This window comes from Taudactylus pleione, unplaced genomic scaffold (genome assembly GCF_031769625.1).
Source record: "Taudactylus pleione unplaced genomic scaffold, aTauple2 ptg000216l, whole genome shotgun sequence".
In the NCBI taxonomy this organism is placed as follows: Eukaryota; Metazoa; Chordata; class Amphibia; order Anura; family Myobatrachidae; genus Taudactylus; species Taudactylus pleione.
The window spans coordinates 1,970,683-1,997,452 of NW_028284618.1; the positions used below are offsets into that span (position 1 = coordinate 1,970,683).

Genomic DNA, 26,770 nt, shown 5'->3' on the forward strand with positions numbered 1-26,770 from the left:
GTAGATCTGTCCATTGGTTTTCAGCTCCTAAACATTTGCTGTGATCTGCGTTGTGCAAGCTCTCTAGCTACAATTCACATAATGGGAGCTGATCTGATTCACGCACTGCCGATATTCACGCACATGGTCATTATTTTTCAACTGCGCGTGTATCTAAGCTGCTAAAAACGTTCACAGCGCAATGTGTTCCGTGTTGTGTACTTAAAGAGGCGCAATTGTGATTGCGTCTCTGAAATATATTGGAAATGTATTGGGCATTTCTGGACAGTGACTGAGAGGTGGCTATTCAGATGCATAGAGATGCACAGATATGTACCGCCTTATGGGCCGAGGGGCGTTATGATGTGATTGCATGTGAGTCAATTATGATAAGCCATCCCATTGCGTGTGATTTGCAGCATTGCTTCATAAGGGGCCTGGCCTAATGATGCAATAGGCCTGTTCCACCACCCCAATAATGGCCACTTCCATTTCTCCTCTGGGACATCACTCAGGGGGGACTTAACAAATACTAGCAAGTAGGAATTGAGATATTTCTGAGGACCAGTAGTAGGATATAGCCAATCACAAGAGGTTCACTAGAGAGTCATCATATTTTATTTACTCTCAACCACCCATAAATAATATGGCTTTCATAGACATATATGAAATTATGCAAACAAGCCATTACGGTACTATGTTGCAGAAGGCTTTCCGTTTTCTTCTCCTTATACTCCACATAAAAATAAAATTTTTCGCCGTTAATGTATCAACATTTATTATCATCTAATTAAACAATACAGCCATTTATTTTTTAGAATAATCCATTGTTTCCCTGCTGACATATACTCTATATGAGGTTGGGTTTCAAACTTTTTTTTGTTTAAAAAGGAAAAAGATAAAATAAAGATGACACTTACTGCAATTAATTTCATCAGAGCCATCTCCGCAGTCATCGATAAGATCACACACCAATAAAACGCTTATACAAGCCTTGGTGTCTCTACACCAGAATAGGCCAGTCTCATTACAGCTGAGAGCAGCAGGAGGGAGAGAACAGTTTTCAAACACAATATCGTCGATAGCTGTGATACCTTCATAAAATCCCATATTGATTTTATTCAATGAAAACTCGAATGGATTTGACAAGCGACCGAGCTGAATAAATCCTTTAAGCCATTGATTGCCCTGGTCGTAGTATGCCCTCCAGAGAACAGTGGGTTCATTCTCATTCTCAATATGCAATAGCATTGCTGCTGCTCCCACTGATGGTCCATAGTTATAATACCTGAAATAACAAAGCACAATCCATCATAGGCTCAATGGGAAGTATCTAATTTTCAGTAGAAGTGCCAGACGGAAATTCTTATTGTTTAAGCCCCTTTTGAAATTTTATTTTAATTGTAACTTTGTAGTGTCCAGTGCCCTCTAACTTCCTGGAGCAGTATCAAAGTTTGAAGGTGTTTCCATACATATAATGTCCCAAATATATTGGCCATATTGTGTGCTGCATATATTCCTTTGCATCAGTTCTTAGTCTATGGATGCACCAGTTTAAACAGATCAAATATTGGAAGTTACAGTTTAAAAGAATTCTACTATGATTACATTGACTGATCAATGCCATGTTGGAGGTGTTAGGATTTGCGGTTAGCAAATCATCTTGGTGGCAACTCCCAGTCTTAGTTGTTACTGGGATTCTGCATCATGTCCTATCCTTGTTCTGGGTTTTTGTTAGAAGCTAGAAATCCTGTCTTGTCTGTGTCAATTCATTGCCTGTCATTCAGGTCTGTCTGTGTTTGTGTTGTTTCATTTGTTCACTAATTAACTAGCTCTCTCCTTGCAGAGCAGGTACACACATGACTTTTAATTAGGAATCACTGTTCAGGAATGGTCTCTTATTGGATCCTGCATCTCAAAAGTATACACCTAGCCCTGATCTCATTGCCGGTTATACTGTGTCATTACCAGTGTATGTTTGCTGTGTTCAGTTCCTAGTGCTTGCCAGTCTACTGAGTACTTTGGTTATTGAATCTGGATCCTGTCTCCATTCAGCTCTGCAGTAATATACCACAGTCCTGTCTGTCTGCATTTATGTTGTTACCTGCACTGTTTCCACCTCACTGCCTCCACTATGTGTGACTGCAGCATCTGAATCCACCTGTCTGCTGTTTAGGCCCCTACCTAGACCATCTTAGCTGCTTGTGTCAACCAGGTGACACAGGCTGCATTACAGAGTGTCTGTGAGTTCCCTCAGCCTGGCTGCAGAGTCAGATTGTTCCTGTTCTCCTGTTCACTGAACCACCAATCTCCAAACGGCTTCCTAGCTACTCCAAGTAGCTTCCGTGCTACCACCAATCTCCAAATGGCTTCCTAGCCGCGTCCAGCAGCTCCTGTGCTTCCAACGTTCTCCAAACAGCTTCCTAGCCATTCCAAGTAGCTTCTGTGCTACCACCAATCTCCAAACAGCTTCCTAGCCATGTCCAGCAGCTCCCGTGCTGCAAACGTTCACCATACGGCTTCCTAGCTGCACCTAATAACTCCCGTGCTACCACCATTCCTCATTTGGCTTCTTAGCCGCTCCCTTGCTGCAACATCGGCACCATCGCCGCAACATCGGCACACTTGCCGCACCATTGGCTCTCAAAGCAATTATCAAACCATAGACTTTATCTACAGCAATTGCCCCAACATCGGCACCATCGCTGCAACCTTTGGCACACTTGCTGCACCATCGGCTCTCAAAGCCATTATTAATCCATAGACTGTTTATCTACGGCTATTGCCGCACCATCGGCACCATTGCTGCACCATCGGCACAAGCACCATCGGCACAATTGCCGCACCATCGGCACACTTGCTGCACTATCGGCTCTCAAAGCCATTATTAAACCATAGACTGTTTATCTACGGCTATTGCTGCACCATCTGCACCATTGCCGCACCATCAGCATAATTGCCGCACCATCGGCACAGCTGCCACACCATCGGCTCCCAAGCTATTGTCCAAAAAACCAAACTGTACTCTCACAACATCTGGACCATCGATATCCTTATCATCATCAACTGTGTCAGTCCTAACTGTACATTCTTTACCTATTGAATTCCCCTGTATCTCCATGTGAGCCACTACTACCTCGAGCATAAGTCCAGGCAGCCGCATAAGTACTGGTGAACGTATCCTAGTTCTAAGGGAACAACGGGCGGTTGTTATTGGTGGAAGATCTCGCTAGCTGGGCTCTTGTGGTGTTACATGGCCTTCATCGGAATTCATAACAGGAGGGTGTTGTGTCCTATGAGTTTATACTATTATGATAAGAGGCACTGTATAACAAACAATAGGTAGACCCCCTTTGCAAACTTATAGGGAAGTTCGAGGCCATAAGGAAGGTGGTACACAGGGCCCTGTCTGCGGCACTGTTGCAGTCTTTTGGCCCCTGCATCTGGCTGGCAGGGTGCCTGGGGCATTTGAAGAGCCACCAGTGCTGCGCTGCCCTAGTCAGGGCGCTCCTGCCCACCAACCCCCTATGACGTAGTCTTATGATGATATTCGCTCAGGGGTAGAGGGTAGCAGCAGCACAGGGCGCACTGGAGCCATTACGGGTCTTGGGAAGCCCACCAATCACATTTAGATCCCTACTTTGATCTACTTAGCATGCATGTGGGGGCTGGCGCAGTGAAGCCCAAATGGGGCCAGGGTAACGCAGGAATGGGCTAAAACCTTCACATCCACTCAGTATTGCGTTGCCACTGATTATGATCGGGTCATTGTGGGGAGTTGTAGTGTCCAATATACTGTATGTATAGAGTGTTAATAGAATAGTATTATTGTATTATGTTTATGTCTGATGGTCAGCTCATGCTGTATGGCACGGTATCATGTCTTGTCAATGTAGTGTGCTATTATATCTGTATAGAGTGTACATAATTTTATCATTGTATTATGATTATGTTCAGAGGTCAGGTCATGTTGTAGTGTCCTTTGGCTGTTTAAACTATAGTATAATTAAATTATGATGAGGTCAAGAGGCTCGATCCTATTGAAAGAAGTTGTGTCATATAGCTGTATACAAAGTAATAGTTGTGTTATGAGAAATGTCCAATGGTCAGGTCATGTTGGGTAGATGTATTGTCCTATATTGTAACTGTAACGTAATCATGCCCAGTAGCAATGCCCTATTGGATAGGTGGCATACCCTACGGACGCACTTGCCCTGAAGCAAATGTCAATTGTTTTCAAATGTGCTGTGGGGTGTGCACAGCTCTGCTATAGATATTAGCTGGCAGCGCACAAATAATAAAAGCTGGTGTCATGCGGGAGCTTTTAACGCAGCAGATGGGGAAATAAGATCTTCAATATTTCATAGCCTGGAAAGTTGTACAACAATCTAAGCAGTTGTTCAACATCAGTTTCATCACTAGTGTAAGGCAGGTGCAGGAGAAGTTACACACATCTATATTTTATATTTTGCTTGAGCGGTTTTGCTGCTGGCCCTACATTGAATAATCAGCTAAATGTAGGGCACTGTTTGTTAAGATTAGCTTAATGATTTTATCAGAGCTATGCCAAGAACTGGGATAAAAAATGTGATTAAATGAGCTCCCCCTCTTTATTTAGCATTTTAGATTTATGTTGATAAAAGGATAGAGCTGGCAAGTGATTGATGTTTTCAATGTGACACTACTGGATAGGGGTTAATTGCTGCTTATTGTTTAACATATGCTACATTACCCTCCACCAGGGGCGTATCTATAATGGGTGCAGGGGGTGCGGTGCAAACGGGCCCCTGGGTCGAGGGGGGCCCCGCACCGCACACCCTGCACCTATAGTATTACTTACCTCTCCGGAGTCCCACGTCGGTGCGGGGGTCCAGCGCTGTAAAAATGACTGGAAAATGGCAATTTTTTCGTCGTTTGCGCATGCGCAGTACAGGGAAAATGGCCACCATGGCCATTTTCCCGGTGACCTGCACATACACTATAGACTCTGGGTGCACTCTAGTGCCCAGAGTCTATAACTCCGGCGCTGGCCATGCACAGCTCAGTGCGCTGTCGGCTGACGTACAGAGAGAAGGGGGCCCGGAGACTGCACACGGGCCCCCTCCTATCTAGAAACGCCCCTGCCCTCCACCAACATTCTATCACCTACAGGATGTCTTCTACGATATTATCTGATGATCTTACTTTCATGTTGATGTGCAGCAGAATGGGATGCGGTCAGAATCCCGACGACTGGGATTCTGGCGTTCACAATGCCGATGCCGGAATCCAGACACTTATCAGAATACCGACGCCAGCTTCCTGACCGCCGGGATCCCGAAGTTCAGTACTGTAGTTTGGGGGAGGATTAGGGTTAGGATTAGGGGTTTGGGTTAGGTACTAGAGGGAGGGTTAGGTTTAGGCATTAGGGTGAGAGGTCAGGTTTAGGCTGCGGGGAGGGAGGGTTAGGGGTTATTTTAAGTTTACTTACCTGTAGGCTTCGAGATCGTAACCTAGATAGGGTGCCGGCGCCAAGATTCTGACCGCTGGAATCCCAAGCCCCAGCATCCCGTACCCATCCCCAGCACAATTTACCTTAAACTCCCTACCTTACAGAGCCTAAACTGGGCGTTTATTATTATAAACCTTGACTGTAGTGTATAGATGTATCTGGAGCTAATAAGTGATATTCAACTCCAAATCTTGATGCGCAAATCATGTAACTCACATATAACTCAAAATTAGACATTTTGATATATATTTTTTATAGTTTGATATGAGCTACAAGATGTACAGTATACTTTGTAACTACGGGAGAAAGAAATGTTTTTCACAAACTACCAGGTAGTGTATCTCCTCACTGGCCGCAGTAGCCAGTAGTGATGTCATTGTCTGCGGTACCTGCGGCTGGCACATGGGTTTGTCGGTTGTCTGTGCACCCAGGCAGATGTGCATGATATATCTGATAGATACATCACATCTGCTGTGCTGTACGGCTGTCATGATATATCTGGGAACGACAGTGTTCACAGATATATTGGGTGTATACACTGGTCGATGGCCAGGACGATATATAATTAGTTGGCTGAACAAACAATATATCGGCCAGTGTGTACCCAGCATTAGGGGGTCTATTTATCAAAAAATATTTGCGGGATATCTCCCTGTATCTAGTGAGGACCGCAACAGAGATATCTGCTGTAGACCTTTGTTCTCGACCGCACAAGCATCCCCCAAAACGTTGAGTTTACCAACCTCCGGAATGCAAAGCATTGCAGAGATTGGCCCTGGTAGCTAACACCATTGCATCATTTACCGGGAGAAGGATCTGACGCCAATGGCTGCTCGCATATGCCTGGTTTGATGACCAGTCATGCTTAGTAGTGGTGCTGGCCCCCGAATCAGAAAGTAAAGTGATTGCATTAGCGATCACTTTACTTCTAAAACAACGGAGCCCTTTTCCCCAGTGTTTTTTAATACATTCCAGTGATACACAATTTCTTTTTGCAGCAATAAGTGACAATAAAAAATTATAATTAACGGGTCTAAAACCCAATAATTATGTCCCTATAGCTATCATAGCAGCCTCTGGTAATGAATAGTTTGCATGTTGTTAACACACCTAATCTGCCTTTCCATAAGCAAGGTCCTGCAGGATACAGTGCATGCTATTCTGTATATGAGCACAAGTTGTGTGCATACCAGTGGTGTGCGGTGAGCTAAATTGGCTGGGGAGGCACTGGCTAGTATCAGAGCCCGATTTACAGATACATATACTGTATGAACCTGAGGGTTCATGTGGGCATTATACAAAGGTGCAGCAGTATTTAGTGTTGGAAATTTGGTGAGTTTTGATCAGGTATGTGGGGAAAAGGTGGACAGGGGAGGCAGTGCCTCACCTACCATAAACTTTTTACTACAGAGTTTTGACTAAAAAAAATGATTAGCATAATACAAAGAAGATAATTCTAATACTTTCTTTAATTTTTTCTTATCATTTTTATAGTGAAAACTCTGGAGTATACCCAAGTATGACAGGAAAGGCTCTGCTTCACCTGCCTCACCTCACCGCACATCACTGGTGCATCAAAGACTCATCTCTATGTTGTACAAATTTACTTCTGATCTGATCAAATCTGTCCCTTTTTGTTATTTGTTTTCTTTCACACCAATTGAATTGTATATATTTTTTTCAATATAGATTGGAGATCTACTAACGGCGTATGCTGCGTATTGGAATTTGCATTTTGTTTACACACAGGAAAATATAGACAAAAACATAAGAAAGTTTCAGTCAAAGGATACTGTACTTCAGTGTCTTTTGTGTAAACTTTAATTACCTTATATTCTTGACTATACGACGTATAAGCACTTTTACAGTACATTTACAAAAGAACGATTTTGTATTCGATTTTATGTTTGATTTAACTCACCTGAAATTGACTCAAATCAAATGTAGTTATTACTGTAAAAATCCCACATTTACAAAAATTTGATTGAGTTCTATTTCAAAATCGAATTCTAAATTGTTTGATTTTGACTAGCGATTTCTTGTTTGGTTTTGGTTGTTCATTTCACAATCGAACATAAAATCACCTATAAAATTAAACAAAAAAATCAAGAAAAGAAAAACAATGACGTAGGGTCCCTCCCAAAAGCACAACCAGCACCGGACTGTGTGAGCCGGTCCTGGTTGCGAAAATACGGGGAAAAAAAGACATAGGGGTCTCCCATATTTTCAACAACCAGCACCAGGCTCCTGAGCCGGTCACGGTTGTGGAAATATGTAGGGGAAAAGACGTAGGGGTCCCCCGTAATTTCAACTACCAGCACCGGGTGTGTAATGCCACAACAGGGGGACACACTTCACGGAGTCACCCTACCAAAACATTCAGCACCCCACACTAGTCAGCTCAGGCCAGGGATTCTTGGGGAAGTGGGGACTCCCCAATAAAGGGGTTCCACCTCTCCAGGTAACCCCAGGCCGGGGCTGAAGCCCAGGGCTATCCCCCACATCCCTGGGTGATGGGTGCGGGGTTGAGAGGTGTAAAATTTAGAAAAAAACTAATATTGTCTTTTATATGGGGACTATAGGTGCCAGAAAGCCTCCCTGGCATACAGGGCATTAAGGGGCCACTGGTACCTCATGTAAAAGGAAATATTAAAATACAGATAGAACTCACACACCGTTGAAAGTAACATTTTATTACATACACTTGTTTGGATAAAAAAAAAATTAAATACTCACCCTTGGCACAGGTCAGTCATATTCTCCAGTAGCATCCCTTGGCATTTAAAAAAACAAACCGGCATCCCGAGCCATAAACCAGCATCCCAAGTCTGTCTGTTAGCCAATCAGTGGCCAGTTACTATAGTAGCGGCCGCTGATTGGCTGACGGCCCTACAAGTGCAGGCAACCTTCTGGGTCCTGTCACTTGCAGATGTCAGAGTGTGACTACCTCCCGGGTCCCGGCCATGGCAGTTCAATTAAGTCCCTGCCGTGGAGTTCTGGCACAGCTGCTTCTACTTCTTGACTGCTGACTGTTTTCGCTGCTACCTCTCACTCCCAGCTGCGGTGGTCTCCCCACTTACCACTCCACCGGCTGGTCCATGCTGCACTCCTGTTCAATAGGTCCGGTCCTTCCAGGTCTGCTTATCTAAGGGCGCTGTCATGACACTTAATAATCTATTTCTGCTTTAGCCAATGGCAGAGCCACAATAACCCACCTGACGTAATCCAGCCTATCAAGGTGCAGTTTTAGGAATAAAAGGGATCTCTTTCAGGAATCGTTGCCTGTATGTCGCTACTAGTTACGTCTCTAGGCTCCAGCATTGCAGTCTGTGGCTAGTCTACAGAATGTTGCTGTTCCTGCTGAACTTCCTGGTTTCTCCAGTGCTACGTTCTGGTCAGCCTTTCTACACTGAGTCCAGATTGGTTATTATTCTCGATTCAAGTCGGTACAGTCCACGTCTAGTCTAGCTTGGTTATTATTTCTGATTCAAGTCTGTACAGTCCACGCCGAGTCCAGCTTGGTTAATCATTCAGATTCAAGTCGGTACAATCAAAGCCAAATCCAGCTTGATTATTATTTCAGATTCAATTCGGTACAGTCAACGCAGAGTCCAGCTTGGTCATTATTTCTGGTAGGACTAGATACAAGGCTCCTTCGTGTCCTTTTTGAACCAGTTGTCAACAAGCCTACTCCGGGCTATACCTCCAGACTCCATCAACCACAGTCCTCCTAAGTCTTCAGTATTTTCCTTTGTTGGCCTCTTGATCTGCTCCTGTAATTACTTATAAGAAGGACCTATATTCACCATCCACACTTTGGCTTGATTAAGCAAGGATCTCAGTTGCTAAGACGCATGCAATCGACCACTTAATGCGCACTGCGCATGAATACGCTGCACAGTGCGCGAACCTGCCACTGCGATCGGGATTGCGATCACAGAGGCTACGTAGACCCAACGCAGATTGATTCACAGGAACTGCCATTCGTGGGTGGTGACAGAGGGGTGGTCGGCCAAACGCAGACGTGCCATATGCACAGGGGCATATTTATAATGGGTGCAGGGTGTGCGGCGCACACGGGCCCCTGGGTCCAGGGGGGGCTCGCAACGCACACGCTGCACCCATAAAACTTACCTCTCCGGAGTCCCAAGTTGGCTCCGGTGTCTGTGCCTGTAAAAACCATCTGGAAAATGGCCGCTGTGGCGATTTTCCCGTTGTGTGCGCATGCGCAGTACAGGAAAAAATGGCAGCCGCAGCCATTTTCCCGGTGACCTGCGCATCTGCTATAGACTATGGGCACACTCTAGTGCCCAGAGTCTATAAGTGCGGCACTGGCCGTGCACCGCTCAGTGCGCAGCCAGCCACCGGATGGAGAGGAGGGGGCCCATGACGGAGACTGCACACGGGCCCCCTTCTCTCTAGAAACACCCCTGCATATGCAGTGTGAGGTCTTATAGCGTGCGTGGCTGTTAGCAATGTCTGAGTCAGGGCTTGTGCAAGTGTGCTTATTGGTCCGATGGTACTCGATTGTACCGATGGTTTCACGATTCTGCTAAGTATTACGGATGTGCGTATGGAAAAGTGGGCATCCTTATGTGCTGCTGAGTTTGCATTGCATTAGCAGTGATGTGGCTTGCTATGGCAGTTGTGCTGCGTGCACACACAATTTTGTGATCCATAGTGAATCAGGCCCTTTGTTCACACTGCTGCCTCACCTTCTACTCCCAGGGAACTCCTCCATCGTTAAGTTCCGTGACAGCAGAGTAGAGCTGTATGTGTATACACATACAGCTCTTCTGTGTCCATTATGGCTCTGGACAATGCAGTTTGTTATTTTGAATGCCAGAGGACCGAGCTGCGCCAAGGTTTAGGTGAATATATATATATATATATATATATATATATATATATATACAAACAGTGGGATTCTACTGGACAAGAGGACCGAACACCGGGGGGGCAAAATGAGTATAGTGTGAGTGTATGTAATAAAATTTTACTTTCAACAGAGTGTGCATAGGCACCAGAGCGGCTATGGGAGTGACGTTACCCATAGTTCCGAGGAACGAGCGCCATGGACGGCAGCAGGCACGGGAGCGGTGTTTAAGGTAAGTATTTTTTTGTGTGTGTGTGTGCGCGCATGCGGGGGGTGGGGCTTACTACACGGGGCACTACTGGGGGCATCATATGGGGGCACTACAGGGGCTTTACTACTGGGGGTATCATATGGGGGCACTATTGGGAGCACTACAACTGGGGGTATTACAACTGGGGGCACTATAGGGGCCCTTACTACTGGGGGCACTTCAAAGGGCATTACTACTGGGGCACTGCAGAGAGCATTACTAATGGGGGCACTACAAGGGCATTACTACTGGGGGCACTGCAGGGAACATTACCACTGGGGGCACTGCAGGGAGCATTACTACTGGGGGCACTACAAGTGCATTATTCCTGGGGGCACTACAAGGGCATTACTACTGGGGGCACTGCAGGGAGCATTACTACTGGGGGCACTGCAGGGAGCATTACTACTGGCCGCACTACAAGGGCATTACAACTGGGGGCACTACAGGGGCCCTTACTACTGGGGGCACTGCAGGGGGAATTATCCCTTTAATTCAGGTCATGTGAATATTATTAGGGTGCTGTGTATGTGTCTGTGAGCTGGGCGGAGGGTTTGGGTGAAAACAGGGGTGGCAATGTGAACCTTTGCCTAGGGCACCCTGAAACCTTGCACCGGCCCTGGCTACCCTGACTCTGTTCTACTAAATCCACTCACTCCTGTCCCTGGCCAAGACCTAGCTCCATCACCGAAGTCTATGCTCCCTCTCCACCAAGAGTAGAAACTTGTACCCTCGCAGTCTCGCTTCGCTCGCCACACTTCAGGCAGGTTACTATTCCCAAAAGATGTCCACATTGATAGTAAATGATGATATCAGTGTCTCTTAACTGAAGGGGATCTAGCCATAACCCTGCAGGCAAGTACCAGATACATCCTCCCTCTGGACAGGTAAGTGCCAGTGTTGGTGTGAAAATGTTTTATTGTTATCTAGGGGGGTAGTGTACTTATACAGTGGGGATGGAGGGGTGTATTGTTTTTATCCTTGGGGGGTTGTTTTAGTACTGTTTGTGTTGGGGGTGGTGTATTAATGTGTGTGCAGGGGAGGGTATTATTATTTTGTGTGTGTCTGTGGGGTTTTTATTGTGTGTGTGGGGGTATTATTGTGTGTGTGTGGTGGGGGTTTATTCATATTATCTGTTATATGTGGGTCACTGTATTATCTGGCATTCACTGCAACTCTCTCTGTATTAATTGGTGGTAACTGCATTGCTCTCTGTATTATATGGTGGTCACTGTAACACTTTCTGCATTATTTGGTCGTCACTTTGATGTTCCCTGTATTATATGGTGGTCGCTGCAGTGCTCTCTGCATATTATGGTGGTCACTGCAGTGCTCTGTGCATACTATGGTGGTCACTGCAGTGCTCTCTGCATAATATGGTGGTCACTGCAGTGCTCTCTGCATAATATGGTGGTCACTGCAATGCTTTCTGCATTATATTGTAGTGACTGCTATGCTTTCTGTATTATATGGCTGTCACTGCGATGTACTCCGTATATACATGGCACTCACTGCAATGCTCTCTGTGTTATATGTCGGTCACTGCGATGCTTAATAGGGATGACTTGCACAGTATGCTGCAAAGTTATCTGAGACTGAGGTGTTGCAGCACACTATATCAGTGCCAGGCCCAGTGTGACAGTAAATATGTCAGGTCTGATACTGCACCCCCACCAGGTGCCTGGATGCTCAGCTCTCCCCCCATGCTGCTGCCTGTATTGTGTATATAGAGTGAGATGTGACTTCTTCAGCTGCACCGTAATGTGCAGTCTGTGGATTACTTCAGCTGCCCTAAGGGGGCAGCATTCAGCAATTTAGGGGTGCCAAAATGAAATTATATCTTGCCCCCAATCTAAAAATGTTGTGGCGCCCCTGGGGGTGTGTGTACTGTCTTTGTTTTTAAAATTTCCTTTACAGGGGGAATATAGGTACCAGCAGCCCCTTAATGCCCCACATGCAGGTACTTGTGGTTATCCAAGTACCGCCATGCGAGGGAGGCTTGCTGGGACCTATGCTCCCCTTGTAAAAGACAATATTAGTTTAGTCTATATTTTACACCTATCAACCCCACACCCACCACCCAGTGGTGCAGGGGATAGCCTCGGGCTTCAACCATGGCCTGGGGTTACCTGGGCCACCCCACTTCCCCAAGAATCCCCAGGCTGGGATGACTAGTGTGGGGTGTTGAACCCTGTTAGGTTGTGTCCGGTGCTGGTGGTTGAAAATATGGGCGACCCCTAAGTTTTTTTTCCTCTGTATTTTTACAACCAGGACCGGCTCAGGAACCCAGTGCTATTTGTTGAATATACAGGGGACCCCTACATCTTTTTTTCCCAATATTTTCACATCCAGAACAGGCTCAGAAGCTCAGGGCTGGTTGTTAAAAATTTGGGGGACCCCTCTTTTTTTCACAGTATTTTCACATACAGGACCGGCTTACACAGCCTGGTGCTGGTTGTGCTTTTGGGGGGGACCCCATTTTCTTTCTTTATGTTAATACATAACACACAAGAAACATGCTAAAATTGCAAGCATGAAGCAGGTCTGTTATTTTGTTGTGGTTGATTATTTTGTTCGATTTCAAATCAAATATTAGTAAATCAGGGGATTCTATGCTGGCCTATGTAAAAGAACCAATGGTAAGACAATATTTGATTTTATATTCGATTTCACATTCGATTTTCACTTAAGTCAATCCCTGATGATCAGAATCGAATCCAAATTGAATGCAAAATCACCAGAAATGCGAAATCGAACTTTGATAAATGTACCCCTTGATGTATAATAAGTGGAGATGTGCGTGGACACCCGTGTTTTAATTTTGGAGTTCTGTTCTGTTTTGGTTTTGGATTTCTTTCAAATTGGTAAAAACAGTTAAAATCATGTCATTTGGACCTGTTTACAAGCAATCCAAAACCGAGATTAGTTTTTAAAATCAGAGTTCCGAACTTAAAACAGACCCGAGGCGGGACACGGTTCTACTCTGAACCCCAAAAGTGATCCGAGTCGGGACTCTATTCAACTTGGAACCACAAAGTTTGGATGTGTTCTTTTTTTAGGAATCCAAACGGCTCATCTCTTAGTATAAGAAACCGGGTAGAATTCAATTACATTTTTTTAAACATTGTTACAGTATTTTGTGTAATGCCTGAAGGGAGATCTGTCATTGACAGTGGAAGTCTAGAGATTGCAGCAGCCTCGAGAGAGCTAAGCATTTTCTTTAAAAGACATTTCTAAACATTCATTTGGGGCTAAGGCATCTCCAGAATGGATGTTTATAAGCGTTCTATTTAGGACAAAAAAAAGCTGAATCTCTCCTGAAAATAAAGCTATTTAGAATTCACCTAGATGCCCTAATATCTAAAAAAAAATACAAACAAACCATCCAGTACATAGCAAAACTAATGAAATTTGTCTGGGTTTAAGATAAATCTTATCTATCTAGCACTCGTATGTTGCGGTTATCGCTTTGTCAGCATGGGCCTGTTTACTGTCAGATGCCTTATACAGTACTGTCTTCCTCTCTTTCACCTCTTCTCCCCACCACCGTGGTACCATTTGGTGATGTAATCAGCTTTAGACACCAAACAAAACAAGGATTCACACTGGGTGTTTGAAAGCCGCTAATATCAACAAGGTGACGTTATTGTGAGGAAGGGGAGAGATCAGGGGCGTCTTAAGAGAGGAGGGGGCCCGTGTGCATTCCCCGTGCAGGGTCCCCTCCTCTCTCCCCGGCGGCCGGCAGCCGACTGATGCAGCTGGCCGGCCACCGCAAAAGCAGTAGACTCTGGGCACTAGAGTGTGCCCAGAGTCTACTGCACATGCGCAGAATGCCGGAGAAATGTCTGCGGTGGCCATTTTCCGGTGTTCTGTGCAGCGCTCACACCCGACGCGGGACCACAGATAGGTGAGAGACAGAGTTGAAGAAGGACCTTTTATGCCAGTCAGTGGAGTTTAAAAAAAAATGGAGAACACTCTGTGACAATGAGATAACTACTAGATTATTTACACTAGTCACTAGGGTATCTTAGATTGCAAGTTTAATTTAATAAAGGAACGTGAGTCTTAGGAGTAAAGCTACTGAATGGTGATTTTGCAACTCCGCCATTTTTTTACTTAAAACCACCAGATTTACTAACTGTAAAACGTTGAGAAACAACAGTACAAAAAATGTTCACTTTCAAAATAGCCATTTTGATATTTTTGTTAAGAAAAAGAAAAACATCACTTAGCGGTCTGCCAAACCACTGGAAAAAGACATCAGAAAAATTAGGTAGTTGTGACGGGCTCAAGCTGAATATCTTTTAAGGGAAATCATTATGTGTTAGTTAAGATGGTAGGAATCATGAATAATTTTCTTATGGAGACATTATTATTTTCTTAATATATTAGGGTACAAAATTAATGTTTCATTTTATTAAGAGAACCATATTGTTTATTAATTACATTAAGGGAGCAATAATAATTGATTGTTAATTACGGACAATAAAACTTTGTTCATGTCAGGGGAAACGATTATTATTTTATGGCTCTATAAACGTACCCACATCATAAAATAATACTTGCTGCCCTTCTTCATAGTACACTGTTATTGTTCCCAACTAACAATCAATTAATATTGCCCCCTTAATATAATGAACAAATAATCCTCTATCAATTTAAAGTCTCACACTTATGTTTTTTTTATTTATTAAGTATTATTTTGAAATGTTTACATGTACATTGCAAGTATTTCCTTATCCATGTTAATAAATAATGATGTATTTTTTTAAGCTGATAAGAAGCACAGCAGGCAACACAGAAAGTTTTATTAGCGTGTAAAAGTAAAGATATGAAAACGTTCTCACCAGAAGGTCAAAGAACAGTCTGGTCCTGCCTGTCTGAACCTCGGGCTCTTCAGTTCCGCAATCTGTGTAATGTTACTGCTCTTTTTCTGAATAAACATGAAATGACCTAATAATTCATAACATAAATTAATAAATAGACAAGTAAGACATTACATGTAGGGCAGTGAAAACATGTTTTTAATGTCTTTGAAAGTTGTTGGATAATTGATCAGATTTTTTGCACTTTCATTAATATTTTATGTTGTTTATTATATTACAAACTTTTTTGCCAAACTACAGTAACTCAGTTTTGCAATGAGTAACATTTACAAGTTACTTATTTCAAAATGATATCCTTTCGATGGATCTTTGTTTAATATTCTCTTTAAGCAGACCTGTCATGCTTACATAAAATCTAATTGAGTACTTTGATACTGTTAGCAAGTAAGGGTCTTTATAAGTTGTACTCAGAGCATAAGGGGAATCTCGTGAAACTAAATGATCAGCAATTCACTCAATCAAAATCACATAATTTTCCATAATAAAATATTGAATTTAGTTTTAAAATTTTCTAAGGTAGTAATTGTAACTTTCCTTCAAAAGCAAGCAAATTGGGACAATTGCAATGGTTTTAGGTTATTTAAAAATGGGATTGAATTTCTAAATATCACAGGCCTACCCGTGCTGGCTTATATTAGCCAGAGTGCAATGGCAGAGTTCAGTACGACAGCGGAGAAGACCCGTGAAGATCTTGAGCTGCATCACGAAGGAAGAAGATGATGAAGGTGGCTGTGAAAATGACACAGATGCGGTTGAAGACTTTTGAAGTCCTGAAAATGGACCACCAGGTGAAGATCGGGGTAGAAAACTCCAGAAGCCCTGAGGTCGTGGAGGATACCACACCTCATGTGAAGAGTTCCAGAAGCCCTGAGCCATGATTGGTTCAGCCACGACTGCAGGACTGGCAAGATCACAACTATGTACCTACTTTCAAAGGATTTGTCAAAGGATTGTCGAGCTCGAGGCCTGTGGCCACTGTGGGCATCAGGCCCAAACCCCAGGGACAGTCCAATTGATAGAGGGGCATTAGGCCTGAGCCACCTGAGGTCATTAGGCCTGAAAAGGGTTTTATTTTCCAACTGTGGGCATTAGGCCCTAGTTATTGTGCAGGTCTCCCATTGATAAGTGAACACTAGGACCAAGCAACCTGTGGGGACGTTAGGCCCTAGTTATTGTGTAGGCCTCCCAATTATAGGTAAGTACTAGGCCTGCGCCTTCTCATTGGGCACTATGCTCCATAGTAAAGTTGTGCCCCTTGACTCCTGCACGTTAGGCCCAGACTCACTTTTGCCCAGGAAGACAGATTAAAGTCCTGAGGTAACAGCAGGATGTATTAGTGTGAGGGGGTTTTCCAGCTCCCACACTGTCAGTATAACCCCTAGGTGCATAGAGGCTATCGGGTTTCCACATCAATGCTTACTCCCTGAGACAAGTGAGCTATTATTTTCAGGGTGCTAGAGGTATATCTGGCCGGCATGAGTAGTGCAGAAATACTTTGTTGTACTGTCATACTGTGCTGTAATATTGTCATTATTGTGCATGTGGGGAGACGTTTGCTTGCTGACTGTCGAGGGTTTCAATCTGATTATCGAGTGTTCTCAGTTAGTACAGGGCACCCTGCATTATATTGTTATTGTGTGGTCACTAGGCCAGATTAATTTAGGGCCTGTTTTTATAATTAGCCATCCAGTGGTGTTTTAGAGGGGTGGCACATTGTAGTATAAAGCAAAGGAAGACGAGTGGGATGAGTGTACTTGCAGGTGAAGCCAAGATTGTACAGCATGTTCTCAAGCATTAGAATGGTGAGAGCACAGTCTGTGTCTGTCTTGTTCCCCTCCCTTTCCCCCAGGCCATTCGCAAAACTGTGTAGTCCTATACATTCCACCTTCCCTTTGTGAAAACTAAAGTGGTAGAACAGGGTGAATGATCACTGTTATCTCTGATTGAGCTTTCTGTCCCCAGGGTTGGAACATTCCCCTCTAACCCGGTGCTCTCTCCTCTCCTATATTCTTCTGGGTAACCGTATTAGTGAATCTTGTGGACACCACCCTGGGAGAGCTGTCTGGCACTGACGGTTGGTTGCTTGCTTTCTCATCCTCTTTGGCCACAATTGTACAGCGATTTCTGAAAATTTCTCTTTATTAGGTTCCCTTCTAAATATGGACAGCAACAGTCAACAACAGTCATTCCAGTCCCAGAATTTATTGATTTAAAATATAATAAAACTGTATTAGTCACTCAGATGTTTATACTCTCTTTTTGTTCTGAAAGTTTTTTTTTCTAATGTGATCGTTGTAAATGCAAGCTAAAAAAGACAGTGCCCAATTGAGCAAATGAACATGCCAATAGAGAAAAAAGTATATGCTTTTAGCACAGGGCTGGTTTTTCCTGGGGGTCAGGGCGCATAATTTTTTTTTGGAGGGCCAGATTCTCCTAGAATTGTAACAGGGCGATAATGAACCCTGTGCTGGCCCCACCCCTCATAGGTGTTTTGTCATGATGTCACAATGAGGAGATGGGGCCACTGGAACAAAGGAGAAACTGAGTGCTGAGTGCCCACAGCATTCCAAGGACACTCATGGCAGCTCTGCATCGAGACTTGGGAGAAACTGAGCACCCAGAGAATCTTAGAGATGCTCTAAACAGCAGTTTTTTAGGCTGCATTCTCTCATTCCATACTCTGTCCCAACAAGAATGCCACTACCAGGATAGGCCTTGAGCGCTAGTAATGGAGACACCTTGACGGGGAAGGGGATCAACACTTTATTTAATTTTTTTGTTGCTTTTATCCAAGGCCAATAGCTGCAATTAGGCATTTCACAATTTTTCTCTGAGGCGTCTCCTGTAACTTTGACTCTCGCATCCTAGCACATCTGGCAACTTTGAACTTTGGAAAAATTAGGAGTTGACACATTTTGTAAAATTAGTCCAATCGTTGGGATGCATCCCAATGATTGGACTACTTTTTTCTTCTTGTGCTGTGTATCATTTCAATGGTCCAGGGATAGCACCCCTCATATATATCCAGACAATTAAATTAAATTATAATACTAAGAGGGGTTTGCTATATAGGTATCATGTACCAATACTTTGGTGCAACCTATTTGTTTTGTGTTACATTTTGTAAAATGCTGGATTTCTGATCATTTTGTAGCTGCAAATCGCTGGTGAAACCCATGATGGTTTCAAAATCGGCAGATACAGATTTACATCATGGTCATTGTCTATTTTATGTGAACTATAAGGAATAAGGACCTCATTCAGAGTCGGTTGTAAGCGGCCGCTCGGTCGTACGCATCCGATGTTTCCAAACCATGCATGCGCACGGTTAGTTGTGTGCATGTGCGTACGAGGCTTTGCGATCCAAAATGCTGTAGATCGTACGGCTTACGAGCAGGAAGTGGCTTCCGAGAGTAGATTGACATGAAAGGCCGTTTGTGGGTGTTGACGGGGGTGGTGGTCAGAAAACGCAGGCGTGCCTCAGCGTTTTGAGGGCGTTTTAGGGGTATACATAAATTACCTGCTACGACCGACATAGAAGGCCGGGAAGTAGTAAAACGTCACTCTGCGAGCAGGTTCGAGGCCTGGCTGATCGTACAGCTTGAGGTTGGGTAGGAGCTCCCACAAGCCACACAGTACAATCGATACTATCGAATGTTATTGATGTTAGGATTGATGTTTCTATTGTGAGCCACACAATGCAAGCAGCTAATAATCGATTGATGAAGCTAATAACACTGCTAATTGGCTTGTAATTGATTCAGCTGCGTTTGCATTAGTGAATAATAAGAATAAATACATTTCATGGGGATGGCTGTTTCTATGCTTTTTTTATTTATTTTTGTGGGCATCAACACAACACAAGCGGCCGCAACCATCAGAAGAAAATTAACATGCTGCGACTGACAACGACTGACAACGATTGACTCGATCGCTAGCTGCTATCACTCGTTAGCTAGAGGAGGTGTATTCTTCATGTATGAGCGTCACTTTGGTTGAGACCGACCGGCCGTGCGATTGCTTCCTTTTTCAGTTTCTCGGTCGTTAGGCGTACGACCAAGCAGCCGCTTACGACCGACTCTGAATGAGGTCCTAAATCCACATTCTAATTTATCCTTCCAAACTCATACTACTGAGGATTTAACAGAACGGAGAGCACTAAATAAATGCACATTACAATTAATTACAGAAACTGCTCCACTCCGATTGAAATAAAATTTGTTTGGGAAGCTTGGATTTGTCACAAATGTTGTTAGTTTATAGGAAGAGGATTTGTTGAAGCATTCATTTGGATCACACAGATACAAATATCTTTTCAGGGTATTAAAGAAATGTAACTGGAAAACTCTGTTACATAATTAAAATGTATTTACTTATTGGTATATAAAGCCACAATGACAGAAACACACAAAACTGAATTCATTTTTCTGGCTGGATTATTTATAACTACTGAACTTTAGTCATCAATTTTCTGCAAACAGTTTGTGCTGAGTAATACATATATACCGTAATTGAAACAAATTCTATAGAAGTGCTGTTAGTGCCATCCACAATAGGCCACTCTTAAACTAAGGTAAGGAGATAAGACACGTGTGTGTGTGTGTGTGTGTGTGTGTGTGTGTGTGTGTGTGTGTGTGTGTGTGTGTGTGTGTGTGTGTGTGTGTGTGTGTGCAGGGCTGGATTAAGGCTTGCGGGGGCCCCAGGGGGAACTAAGTTGTGGGGGCCCCTCCTAGTGCAAGAGAGAGAGACAGCTGGAGAAAGAGATAGGTAGGGAGAAAGAGGGCGAGAGAAAGAGATGAAGGGAGGGGAAGAGAAGAGGAGGGAGAGAGAAGGAGGAAGACAGAGAGGGAGGGAGACAAAGATAGGAGGAGAGACAGTGGGAGGGAAAGAGGGGGAGAAGGAGGGAGACAGAGAGGGAAACAGCAAGCACACACACTACCTGTTTCAGCTTCATGTTCCTCACAGGGGCAGGCATGTCACAGCATTTGGCCCCACCCCCTACTCATACACCCACGAATCGTGGCATCATCAGTGTGGGGACGGGGCTTAGAGATCGTCAGACATTGCCCGGCCAGTGGCCACCCACTATATAAGCAAAGAAAAGCTGCTGCTGTCTCCATCTTAGATTATCAAAAGTCCATCAGTGAGAGACAGACTGCCAGGAACAGGCTAGGGAGGATCTAGAGTGGCCCAGTTTAGAATTAGGTTTGCTGAGTGCTGGGCCCCCCAATGTGTGGGGGGCCCTGGACGATCGCCCCGTCCGTCCTGCCTATAATCCGGCCCTGGGTGTGTGCTATAAATAAATATATATATACATATATATATATATACATATATATATATATATATATATATATGTGTGTGTGCATATATATATATAGATAGATAGATAGATAGATAGATAGATAGATTGTGGTGTAGCGGACGGCACTCAGTCTTTCTTGAGCTGTGAAGTCTCACTGAGTGCCGTCCGCTACACCACAATCTACTTATTGCTATTGGAAGGGCACCGGAGCATACACGGATATTTCGAGTGCTGGGCCAGCTTGGACTCTATATATATATATATATATATATATATATATATACGTCCACTGGACCGGCACTCTGCTACCCTGATGGGTCAGTGCTCCAGTGCCCTCTGTAGTTAAGAGATAAATACAAAAAATCAGCGGCACATGGAGACTGAAAAAAGATCATTTAATGTGTGTTTAACACATATCACCGTCACCAACGTTTCGGGGCAGCGCGCCCCTTTGTCAAGGTGTAAGGAGAAAGAAAAGAAAGTGAAAACAGCTTACCTTATATCAGGAGAAGCCCACCAGAAGTGAGAGATCGGACGCCGCCCAGGACCCCTCGCGACGCTGCCGGAGTCCCGCACAAAAGACGTCATCGCGAAAAGCGTCACTGGAAACCAAGGCAACCAGTGAACAAGCGCTCAGACGCGGCTGGCCATCCTTCATGAAAAAAACAAAGAAACTAGTGCAACAAGTGCATAAGTGCGGACAAAGATACAAACATAAACAAGGTATCATATAGTGCAGAACAACATCAGGAAACTAAACTCGCCATTAAGAGAGACATACACAAACACTGATGCAAAAACTTGATAACATCACAATAATGGGTAGATGGGAAAAGGGAAACAGACAGTTCCAATCTACCATGCAATTGCATGGAACAGACGGGACATCAGGTCCAATATGTTCAACTCAGCAAGAACGGGTCTTTTGAGCCCGATAAGTCGAAGGGACAAATGTTACCCAATGAAAATACACGAGATTTCCCACCCAGCTGACATATAAAGTCCATGAACTAATTAAACATGCCCCAATTAATTCTTTCATTAAGACCAGATGGACTGATGGTCTGTAAATTATAAATCCATCTTGCTTCTATCTGTAGGAGACGTGCTGCCCTGTCACCTGCTCTGATGTTTATGGCCACATGATCAATGGCCATATGTCTTAAATCACTGAGGGCATGTTTCATTTTGCAGAAGTGCCTGGCCACCGGTTGATCTGTGGTCCTACCAGCCAAGGCTGCTTTAATTGCAGAACGGTGCAGGGCCATACGTTCTCTCATTGTCCTGGTGGTCTTCCCAATGTAGAGAAGACCACAAGGACACCGTATCAAACAGATAATGAAGGCTGAGGTGCACGTCAGCACATGTTTGATATGGTAAATCCGCTGTGAATGAGGGTGGGTAAAAGAATTACCTGTAATCATATATTGACACGTAGTGCACTTTAGGCACTTATAACAGCCCGGTTTTTTGTGGAGGAATGCACCTTCAGTGCCACTTCTGGTATTGTCAAAATTGGTGATGTCGGTATGGACCACCATGTCTTTAATGTTGCGGCCTCTAGTAAAACAAGCTAGAGGTCTCTTGTTCTTCAACAATGGAAGGTCTCTGTCCGTAGTAACAATAGGCCAGAGGGCTTGACTGGCTCGATGAATAACAGCGCTGCTGGTACTATATTGACTCTTTCACGGGATGGTCAATGATGCATCCCTTTCTTTAGGGATGAATAATGCACTCCTAGGGGTATTTAAAACCTCCTGTTTTTGACGGGTTAGCTCTGCCAAGTCGTATCCTCTTTGCACAAACTTTTCCACAATGTGGTTTAGGCTGATCTCAACCTCTCCGAGTTCGCTGGTGATTCTTGCCACCCTTATCATCTGAGATTTTGGAAGGCCCTTTTTCAAGGCTGGAGGATGGTGGCTGTTGGCCTGTAGTAAGGTGTTTTTATCAGTGGGTTTAGAGAAGACACTGGTGCTGATGCGACCCTTACTGATAGAAATTTGAACATCCAGATAATTTAACGTGTGGAAACTGTGCTGGAACGTGAGTCTTATTGGTGAATCTCTGGAATTGATGTTTGTCATAAGGGCCAAAAACCTCTCTTCTCCACCTGTCCACAGCATAAATAGATCGTCAATGTATATAGCGAAAAGTAAAATGTGATTGGACACCTCTGTATCATTGTAGAACATTAGACGTTCTTATTTGAACATATAAATGTTCGCATAGGAAGGGGCAACATTACTCCCCATTGCACATCCTGTGCGTTGAAAGAAGTAACGTCCGTCGAAGAGGAAATAGTTCCTAGTAAGTGTCAGCTCTAGTAATCTCAAAAACAAAGCATGATTGATGTTAGGAACATTCTCAAACTGCAGGAACTCCTTCATAGCCTCCAATCCGTCCTTGTGGGGGATGGATGTATAGAGGCTACAGATGTCCATGACGCAAATTAACGTATTGTTGGGAATCGCACCTAGTCCCTCTAACAGCTTCAAAAAGCTGGATGTATCCTTGATGTAAGTGGATTGTTTCATTACAAAAGGTTGAATGATATTGTCCAAAAATTGTGAGACGGGCTGGTATAAAGAGTCCCTGGCCGATATTATCAGACGTCCCGGTGGTTTTTCTATCCACTTATGAATCTTTGGCACGGTGAATAAGATAGGGGTGGTGGGATGTTCAGTTGTTAGAATTTTCACCAGTGTATCGGACAGATGTCCATCCATATGAGCCCCCAACAATACTTTATCCAGTTCTTTTTTAAACACTGTGGTGGGATCCTCTCTGAGAGACTGGTACGTATCAATGACCGCCAATAGCTTATATATTTCATCCATATAGTAGGACAAATCCTGGATGACAATCCCACCCCCCTTGTTGGTGGGGCGGATAATGATATCACGGTAATTGGCCAAATTTCGCAATGCTTCCCATTCGGTCCTAGAGAGATTATGATGTTTAATGGAAGTGGCGCTGGTGTATCTGGACACAGAATCGTCCAATAAATGGGTGAATGTCCTAATCGAAGCGTTGGATGATTGGGGATCAAAGGAGGATTTGGATTTACTTTTAATAAATTCAGAATGCGGGTCAGTGGAGGGTTGCATGGGTCTAGTACCAAAATATTCCTGAAGGCGCAATTTGTGAGCAAAATGGTGTAAGACTATCTTCCATGTAAGTTCATCATGGTGGCTGGTGGGGACAAATGAGAGGCCTTTGTTTAAAACCTGTATCTCCAACTCGGATAAATGCCGGGAGGAGAGGTTAAAGACTAGGTCTTCTTTTTGATGGTGGAGACAGCTGAGCCTCTTGTGCTGACCCCCATGTGGGTGGGCACCCCCTGTTTTTTGGCACCGTAGGGATATTGCGGGACTTCCCGGGGGGATTCTTGGTTCCTTCTAAAGGATCCTCTGAATCAACCTGATTGAATTCGCTATCACTATTAGAGGATGTGGTAATACGGTTGAATCCCTCTTTCCGCTGGCGCCAGCCGGATCTTGGTCTAAACGGTCTTTGAAATTGTGCCCTGGTGTCCCCACCCATAAGCCACCGATAGACGCGGTTGTCGTCATAATCGCCTTTGACAATCTGGTACTTGTTCCTTTTAAATTTAGTTAGATCCCTGCGGTACTTCTCACACTGTGACTGTAATTTTAACAACCAGTCATTGGTCTGGTCCTGTTGTAAAATTGTTTTGTACTCAGACTTATGGCTGGAAATCTTCTATTTAATAGATCCCAGTTCACGACCAACTTCCTCTATTACTAAAAGGATGAGATCCAGACTACATTTATTTAGGATCCCTATCCATTTCTTACAAAATTCCGGGTTGTATCTCTCTATGGTGGGTGTATTCCGGACCCTGAACCCACGAGGGATCATTTTCTCCCTATGATAGTCCGATAAAGTGATGCCATGCAGTAATAGATCAATTTCTTTTTTCTTTTATTTTAACAAATGAAAGTATGCATCCTCAATTCCCTAGTGTTTGTCAGTGAATGTGAGATGTTCCTTGAAATGGAGACACTCCGCATCATCATCTGTAAAACTGTAAGTTTCTTCTTTCTGAATGGAAATCCCCCTGCATCCTGGCGTGTCATGCGCAGAAGAAGCAGTGTCACTTGTCATGTTGTATAAGAGTCCCGTGACAAATGAAAAGTAGATAAAGCAACATAAATAAAGCAATGGCTTTCAACCTTAATGTTCTACAATGATACAGAGGTGTCCATTCACATTTTACTTTTCATTAGATACATTGACGATCTATTTATGCTGTGGACAGGTGGAGAAGAGAGGTTTTTGGCCCTTATGACAAACATCAATTCCAGAGATTCACCAATAAGACTCACGTTCCAGCACAGTTTCCACATGTTAAATTAACTGGATGTTCAAATTTTTATCAGTAAGGGTCGCATCAGCACCAGTGTCTTCTCTAAACCCACTGACAAAAAAACCTTACTACAGGCCAACAGCCACAATCCTCCAGCCTTGAAAAAGGGCCTTCCGAAATCTCAGATGATAAGGGTGGCAAGAATCACCAGTGAACCCGGAGAGGTTAAGATCAGCCTAAACCACATTGTGGAAAAGTTTGTGCAAAGAGGATACGACTTGGCAGAGCTAATCTGTCAAAAACAGGAGGTTTTAAATACCCCTAGGAGTGCATTATTTGTCCCTAAAGAAAGGGATGCAGCATTGACCATCCCGTGGAAGAGTCAATATAGTACCAGCAGTGCTGTTATTCATCGAGCCAGTCAAGCCCTCTGGCCTATTGTTACTACGGACAGAGACCTTCCATTGGTGAAGAACAAGAGACCTCTAGCTTGTTTTACTAGAGGCCGCAACATTAAATACATGGTGGTCCATAACAACATCACCAATTTTGACATTACCAGAAGTGGCACCGAAGGTGCATTCCTCCACAAAAAAACGGGCTGTTATAAGTGCCTAAAGTGCACTACATGTCAATATATGATTACAGGTAATTCTTTTACCCACCCTCAATCACAGTGGATTTACCATATCAAACATGTGCTCACGTGCACCTCAGCCTTCATTATCTAATTGATACGGTGTCCTTGTGGTCTTCTCTACATTGGGAAGACCACCAGGACAATGAGAGAACGTATGGCCCTGCACCGTTCTGCAATTAAAGCAGCCTTGGCTGGTAGGACCACAGATCAACCGGTGGCCAGGCACTTCTGCAAAATGAAACATGCCCTCAGTGATTTAAGACATATGGGCATTGATCATATGGCCATAAACATCAGAGGAGGTGACAGGGCAGCACATCTCCTACAGATAGAAGCAAGATGGATTTATAATTTACAGACCATCAGTCCATCTGGTCTTAGTGAAAGAATTAATTGGAGCGTGTTTAATTAGTTCATGGACTTTATATGTCAGATGGATGGAAACTCTCATGTATTTTCATTGGGTAACATTTGTCCCTTCGACTTATCGGGCTCAAAAGACCCGTTCTTTCTGAGTTAGACATATTGGACCTGATGTCTGTTCCATGCAATTGCATGGTAGATTGGAACTGTCTGTTTCCCATTTCCCATCTACCCATTATTGTGATTTACCATGTTATCAAGTTTTTGCATCAGTGTTTGTGTATGTCTCTCTTAATGGCGAGTTTTGTTTCCTGATGTTGTTCTGCACTATGTGATACCTTGTTTATGTTTGTATCTTTGTCCGCACTTATACACTTGTTGCACTAGTTTCTTTGGTTTTTTCATGAAGGACGGCCAGCCGCGTCTGAGCACTTGCTCACTGGTTGCCTTGGTTTCCAGTGACGCTTGTCGCGATGACGTCTTTTGTCTTTTGTGGGACTCCGGCAGCATCGCAAGGGGTCCTGGGCGGCGTCCGATATCTCACTTCTGGTGAGCTTCTCCTGATATAAGGTAAGCTGTTTTCACTTTCTTTTCTTTCTCCTTACACCTTGACAAAGGGGGGCACTGCCCCGAAACGTTGGTGATGGTGA

General features: G+C 43.9%; 1 protein-coding gene across 1 annotated transcript in view; it reads right to left on the reverse strand.

The window, feature by feature from the left end:
- Positions 1-26,770, reverse strand: part of MALRD1 (MAM and LDL receptor class A domain containing 1) — a 612,799-nt gene that overhangs the window by 435,314 nt on the left and 150,715 nt on the right. The window contains exons 15-16 of the mRNA XM_088478591.1: positions 15,444-15,549; positions 900-1,267 (exon numbers count right to left, since the gene is read on the reverse strand). Coding sequence (XP_088334717.1) covers positions 900-1,267; positions 15,444-15,549 — 474 coding nt within the window. The remainder of the gene's footprint in view (positions 1-899; positions 1,268-15,443; positions 15,550-26,770) is intronic.